This window comes from Microtus pennsylvanicus, chromosome 5, assembly GCF_037038515.1.
Source record: "Microtus pennsylvanicus isolate mMicPen1 chromosome 5, mMicPen1.hap1, whole genome shotgun sequence".
Classification (NCBI taxonomy): Eukaryota; Metazoa; Chordata; class Mammalia; order Rodentia; family Cricetidae; genus Microtus; species Microtus pennsylvanicus.
In genome coordinates this window covers 9123952-9131417 of record NC_134583.1, presented here as the reverse complement: position 1 = coordinate 9131417, position 7466 = coordinate 9123952, and the positions used below count along the sequence as shown (strand labels likewise).

At 47.7% G+C, this 7466-nt stretch overlaps 1 protein-coding gene across 1 annotated transcript; it reads right to left on the bottom strand.

Annotated features, from left to right (window-relative positions):
- Positions 1-548: 548 nt before the first annotated feature.
- Pnrc1 (proline rich nuclear receptor coactivator 1) lies at positions 549-3959 on the bottom strand. Its single transcript, XM_075971248.1, has 2 exons — positions 3377-3959; positions 549-1636 (listed from the first exon to the last, which is right to left on the bottom strand). Exons 1-2 carry the CDS (start codon positions 3824-3826, stop codon positions 1193-1195), a joined length of 894 nt encoding a protein of 297 aa, XP_075827363.1. The 5' UTR covers positions 3827-3959; the 3' UTR covers positions 549-1192.
- Between the last annotated feature and the right edge of the window lie 3507 nt (positions 3960-7466).

Below are 7466 nucleotides of genomic sequence, written 5' to 3'. Positions count from 1 at the left end.
TAATCCCAGGTCCTCAGGAGGCCCAGGCAAAAAGACTACAAGTTTCAGGCCTGCTGGACTATCAGACAAGTTCAAGAACACTTTGGAAAACTCAAAAAAAAAAAAAAAAAGTCAAAATAAAAATGAAAACCTATGTATTCTAGATTAGGGATAGAGTCATCTGAAAGGATGCCTGCTGGCCTAGATCAATCCACAAAGCCGAGTTTGATCCCTGGCACTACATCAACCAGGGGAGGTGGGGTATGCCAGTAATCCCAGCACAGCAGAGGCAGAGGCAGAAGAATCCCAAGTTCCAGGTTACCTCAACTCCACAGCTTGTCCTAATTCCCTGTATTTTTATATCCAGTTTTCCTTTTCTATTTCTAAGACGGGAAGTTCTTGCTCTCTCAGAGGTAGGTTAGATTATTGGTCACATTTAAATTTTGTAGCAAGACTGGTATTTTAACATAGTGACAAAGACAGTAAAATCTTCCAAGTCCAATCACACAAAGTCACCTGCTTACACACTCATTCAAGTCAGCAGTCATACACAAAAAGCCAGGACTAGCTTAAAAGGGGGGAGGCCAAATTATTATTGATTTAAAATTTGATTACAACCAATTTTGTTGGCATTTAAAATTTGAGGAGTTTTAAATCTCAATAATGGCTATATATTGATATCCAGAAATCAAGTTTGGTAAAAACAAAAAATTTTCTAGCAATTACAGATTAAAAGGCAAGTCAATTTAGAGAAACACAGACGAAGTCCATGTTTACAGTGATTGTGCCAGATCTAACTTTCAGTAGTACATAGTAAATTGTTTCACATTTAGGTCTTCACTTTTGAGATTTGAGAGCTGTTTTTAAAAAACTTTCAGTACCTATGCAAACAGTCTTCCACGTGCCATAAGCACCCACTTAAAATATCTCCACTGTATATATACAAAACACCCACCACATCTGCAGGGCAAAATACATACTTTCATAACAAAACTATAATGTACCTCTCAAGTATGAACAATATACACATAATACATGGTATACAGTATTTACAAAATATAAAATATAATACAAGTTTCTTGTGTGTGACTTAAGCTCATCTCCTGTCGTATGCTGCAACATGGCAAGTTTCCACCGTTGTATCCATTTCCGTTTAGAGTCCAAGGATGTGGGAAAAAAATCTATGTTTAACATACATATTGAAAACTAAAATCTATGTCTGAACTTTGAGGAGAGTTTTCAGATGCACTGCCATGAGCTCCCGGCTGTGGCTGGGATTTTCAGCAGTGTTTCCCATCCAGTGACTCGGAGGCTTTGGAAGAACACTAGGGGAAGGTGGGTCACTAAACTTTGCTCCCGCGTAATTTTCCTTTTGGCTAACTTCTGTCAGAAATGCTGATTTCTTCAAATGGTTACTTTTAATGTTCTCAGTATTTTTAAAAGGCTTTTTTTCCTGCTTCTGCATTCTATCGGGGGAAGCAGAGTCCTGCCAAAAGTCATTTTCATTCCTTTTTGCAGAGGTGATCTTGGTTAGTGGCAAGTTAAATTTGCTTTTCTGTCTGTTTATCTTTGGTTGTTCACACAAGTGTATACCATGTACAAGCTGGCCGTGGGGAAGGACAGTTTTCTCCGATTTTCCCATCTTTGATTTTAACACCTACAAAGGAACACAATAGTGAATAGTTTGAAAGTTATCTTTATAGCATATATTTTACATATTTCTTCTCAATTCCTCTAGAATTGAATCCAGTTTCGACAAAGTATATGCTAGCTACCAGGTTTCCAATTACACATGCCTCTTAGAGTGCTACTGAAAACATGAACTCAATGCTGTTACCGGAATACATATAAAGTAAAACATCCAACTTAAAAAATTCAAGGCAACCATGTCCACCTTTTCTAACTGTAAGCAAAAGTTACTTGCGGTTTAAAAAAATGTTCCTGGCCTGGTAGTGGCAGTGCAGGCATATCTCTGTGAGTTCAAGGCCAGCCTGGTCTACAAAGCGAGTTCCAAGACAGCCAGAGCTGTTACACAGAGAAACCCTGTCTCGAAACAAACAAAAGAAAAATGTACCTTGTGTGCCTTTCAGGTTCAACAATTTCATGAAAAGCCTTTAGGCCCAGCCAAAAGGCCTGTAAGGCCCAAAGAAGCAGAAGTTCAGGCCAGCACGAACTGCTTGGTTAATCTTGTAACCTCCAACTCAGCCACCAACAAAGATAACTAAAACATTTTGCACACTGTAGTAACTTTCCTAACCAAAAGTGGAACCTACAGAAATCTGCATCAAATGAAAACTTCTACCATTAGATCTCTTGGTACCTGCCACGTTACACAAAAACCGGAAAGCTAAGTACAAGGTCACCCATAGGTGAGTAGCTAAGGGTAGCACAGCTTCCCCTTTCAATACTGCCTTTGAAGAATAAAATCTTCGGCCAAGTCTTTTAGATTAATACTTCAAGAAATCTCAGCAGGCGTGATGCACAGTAATCGCAGAACTGGGGTGGGGTGGGGGTTAAGATACCTGTTATTCTCAGCTGCACAGTGAGTTTTCTAAGACAATACAGATTACGTAAGCGCCTGCCTGAAAAACTGAAACTAAAACTAATAATAAGTAAGTACATAAATAAATACCCTTAGAACCTAAGTGTTGATTCCCCTCCATGGGCAAACCCTGATCAAGCACAAATTCTAGTACAAAGACTGGTTTGGGGTCAATTATAAACGAGAACCAATCCTTCAAACTGTATGAAAAGGTTTGTTGTTGTTTTTTAAACTAAGACTACTCTCAAATTCCTCTAACCCCGACGAAATTTTATCCGTATCATTCAAATCACTGAATTGGCATGGTTCATCTGGTAACTTCTAAAACTCATTTTGGACACCACTTAGAAGCCCCGCCAGAGAGGCAGGCTCGTGATCGCCTGCACCGCTCGCAGCACCGGGGCTGGGAAACATTCGAGTCGGGCGTCTGAATGCAAACGCTCCTGCCAACTTCCAAAACCCCGGGTCCGACTCCGCGGGTCCGGCCGCGCGTGGGTTCAGCCAGGGTGCCCCAGTGGGCACCGCGCCTGCGCCTCCGCCCCCACCCAGCACCGCCTTCATGAGCGCCCCAGAGCGCCGCACGTAGCGGGCTGACGTCAGCCCTCCGAGAGCCCGTGAGCCCCGAACGCCGAAACCCCCTGGAACGCCGCCAGCCTTCTAAATGCGGGCTGTTGCTGGGCCGCAGCCGCTGCTCCTATTGGCTGGCTTCGGAGCCAATGGGCGGCGCCAGCGCAGCCGCCCAGCCCCCTTCTCCCCTGCCCCCCACCCACCGCCCGCTTCCGCCCCGCGACTCCAGCGAGCGTCACGGAAACTTCCCTCCCGAGTAAACAGCCGCCCCGCCCCCACCGGCCCTACCTCCTTGGCGAGCGGGGGTTGTCGGTGTAGCAGGGCTGTGGCCGCCGGGCCCCGCTCCTCCGGCGCCGCGGTCGGCCCCGGGGTCGGACTGTGGCCGCCTTCCAGGCTCGGCCGGTGCTGCTGGAACTGGTGGAAGCGGCTGGGGAGCTGTCCGGCCGGGCTGGTCCGCACCTTCTTCTTCCGCCGCTTCTTGGGCGCCGCCCGCGGGGCAGCCGCCGGGGCCGGGCTGCAGCCGGACGGTGCAGCGGTGCGAGGCGCGGGGGCCAGGCACGGGCCGTCTCCCTCGAGGAAGTGCGGCAGGAAGAGGGTGGGAGGCAGCGCGCGCGGGTCCGGAAGGCGCGGCAAGGGCGGCGGGGCCGGGCTCACCATCGGGAGGGCCCCGAGGAAGCCGAGCGGCGCTAGGCGGCCGCCCAGAGCGAGCTCTCGCTGCGGGACGGAGACGACGGTCATAGCGCGGCGAGGCGTGGGACTCGGCAGACGACTGGAAGCGGGCGTCACGGGGTGGCGGCGGCGGCTGCTGCTGGGAGATTCGGAGCAAGGACCATGACTCGGGCGAGGCAGCGCAGCAACAAATAGCCCGGGCCGCCGCTGCGAGTGTTGTTAGCCGAGGCCCCGCCCCGGGCCCGCCCACCTCCCTGCGGCGGCCCAGTCCGAACGCGCCTGCCAGGCCACGCCCTCGGCCCCCCCTCCCCCGCCCCCCGCAAGACACAAACAAGCCGCTTGCTGCAGCCGGGCACAAAGAGCACACGTTGCGCAAGCGCGACCAACGGGCTCTTCTGGAGAGTGTCCCGTGAACAATGAAGTTCCACTTCGGCCTCACCTCCCTGGGATGAGGGCGGTGGAGGAATTAGGAAGCTGCTGACCTCGAGAAGGGACTGCTTGTTTGTTCGTTTTTGTTCTTTTTCAGTTCATAAAATGTGTAGTTAAGAGATTTTGGAGAACACTAACGATTTATTCCATAGCACTGGCGAAGATCTGCCTCCGTATAACCTACAGTGAAGCGTGGTTGTGTGGTTTCTCATTTATTCGGTTTGTGACGCTGCTAATTAACCCTGGGATGAAAAGAATTATAGGACTTACTGATGGATTCCTAAATTTACAAAAAGTTCTCCATAATCCCGAAAACGGGCCTTACAAATTTAACTGCTTTTATAGCTAAAGATCCGTGGGGGGGGGGGGTGCTTGAGATCTCACACTGCCCCTGATAGTTGATGCTGCTGCAAACCGATTGGCCTTTGTCCCAGTGAGGAGAACACCAGCCCTGCTATAGTTTGCTAGCTAACTGGGTTAACAGAACTCTCCCCACAATTCATACAGAAAAGGACTGTAGCCACCAGTAGCTTCTCAGTACTAATCCCGTAAGTCATCTTGTTTGAAACATACTCCTTTGATGATTAGATTATTTTTTATCCTCATTTTACAGAAGGGGAATTAAGACACAAAAAAAGCTAAAGATTTTGACACAATCATAAAAAAAAAAGTCAACAGAAGTCCTAGTCTGGCAAGATCAAAGTTTGAAGCGGGGCCTGGTGGCACAGACCTGTAATTGTAGCCCCTGGGGGGGAGGCTGGAGGATGGAAAGTTCTATGTGGGAAATTTTCTGATACTCTGTCTCAAAATAATACCAAGGAGGTAAAGTGTTTGCTACATAAACCATGCAGCCTAAGTCCCGTCCTTGGAAGCCACATTAAAATGGAAGAGAACCAAAAACCACAAAGTTACCCTGTGACCTCCAACTACATGTTGTGGCACACTTGCTCCCTGCCTGCCCTAGCACGCACGCACGCACGCATGCGCGCACAGAGGATGAGTAGGCAGGTAATAGTTCCGTTATTGTCCTTGGCCAGAAGTAGAGAATGTCCTTGTGCTCAGGTCGGGAATATTAGACCGAAGCTCTGATTTCTCATTTCTTCCTCAATAACCACTCCCACATGGGGGGGGGGGAGGTAAAAGTGAGGATATAACCAAAACTCCAGCCCGGATACTAATTCCTGATGGTGAACAGATTTAAATATGGGGCCACTAGCTTTTCATCATGAAAAGGTATGTCCATTTCCTGATTTCAGCCCATCTTGTCAATGATTGTAAGATTGCAGAGCAGTGACTTTGAATTGAACTTGATGCAGTTCCCCCATCAAGGGGAAGTCGGAAGAGCAGAATCCATGTCTTGTCGTGGATAGAAAGATGAGATTCTATAATTTCCCTTTTATCTCTCTTCTTTCAGATACTGGCCAGAGCCTGGACACTGGGTTGGTCCTGCCTTCTCCTCTGATATGTCTAACCAGCCTTCCTGTTCTGTGGCTGCTTTCAAAAAGGGAAGGCTTTCCCTTTTCCTTCTAGGCAGCTGCTGAGATTTACAGTATTCCTACTCTAGGGTCTTAAAAACAAACAAATCCCAAAACTCTAATGTTTGTGCTTAGGCTTCTGTTGAATCTGTTCTAAATTAACTTCTTATTGAGACTAAGAACCCTGAGAGGGGACTCCAATTTTCCTGGTAGCAAGTTGTCACAACACCCCGAAAGGGACTCCTCAAAATTTCCAGTAACAAGTAAAAATTGTTTTTAATTTTACAGAGTCTTGCAGTATAGCCCTCATTGGCCTGGAATTCATTGTATAAACCAGACTGCCCTTGAGCCCAAGGAGATCCGCCTGCCTGTGCCTCACTGGTGCCGGGATTAAAGGCGTGAAAAGGTGGGGCCCGGGGTGGAGGTAATGGACAAGCCTTTAATCCTAGCACTTGGGAGGCAGAGGCAGGCCTGATCTACACTGAGTTCCAGGACAACCAGAGCCACATAGTGAGAGAAAAACCAAAAACAAATCAACAAAAAAGCTAATCATTGGTGATCATCGTCTGTATTTTCTGCCATCTTTGATTATCGGGTTTTCTTCTGTTATTACTTTTTTGAGGGTCTTGCTGTGTGGCAGGATGGATGAGCTTGTCTGTGAGAGTGAGGGCAAAAAGGCAAAGGGCCAAAGCTTCCTTCTTCCTTGTTCTTTGGTGTGGGCTGCCACCAGAAAGTGTTGCCCAGAGAGAGGATGAATCTTCCCGCCTCAAGTGGTCCAGTCATGAAAATCCCTCACTGGGAAGGCCCAGCTGCTTGGGTTTTGGTTGAGTCCAGATGTAGTCAAGTTGACAGGCTGTTCGTAGTCTGTGGTGGCTGTTCTTGCTTGTCAACTTGATTACACCTGGAATGAACTAAAACCCAAAAAATCCACCTGTGAGGGATTTCTGCCTAATTTGAAGTAGGTAGATCCATTTTTAATCCAGATCTTTGAGGGAGGAAGACACCTTCAATCTGGGCCGTACTTTCTGAAGGAAGCTTTGCTCTAATGGAAGCTTCTGCTCTCTGCCTGCTTGCCCTCCCCTTGCTATCAAGTCTATTCCTCCACTGCACTGGAGCCTCCTTCCTTAGGATTCCAGCATATGCTGAGATCCACTGAGACATCCAGCCTCAAGGAAGGAGCAACTATTGGTTCTTGGGCCTTCCATTCCCAGCCAGCCATTGTTGGATTATCTGGACCGTAGCCTGTAAGTCATGCTAATAAATCTCCTCTCTCTATATAAGGAGATTTGTTTCTGTTACTCTAGAGAACCCTGACTAATACACTGTCACCCAGCCCTAACTCTCCAGGGAATAATATGAGGAGGTGGGTCCTCCGGGACATGATTTGTTACATGGGAGCCCTCATGAGCAGGTAGAGAGCCTAGACAGACTCTTGGTGCTGTGTGAGAACGCTGCAAGGCCGGAGTCCATGACTTATGAAGAAAGCTGACACCTGGCCTTGGGCTTCCAGCCCCCAGAAGTCTAGAAGGCAAGTCTGTGTTAGCTATGAACAGCACGAGGTAGGAATCCTGTTGTTCTGGCACAAAAGGGCACCAGTACGTTGCTGGACCTTGCGTCCAGCCTGGGAATACCATCTTGGACCTTTGATCTCTACCAGTGTAGGGGAAGAAAAAAAAAGAACCTTAGAGAAACTTTGAGGAACTCTGATTCCTTTTAGAAAAATATATTTCTAGAAACACTGCATCTTCAACCCTGGTACAGTAGTTCATTTTTTACTATTGTAACAAAATATGTAAGGTGGGTTA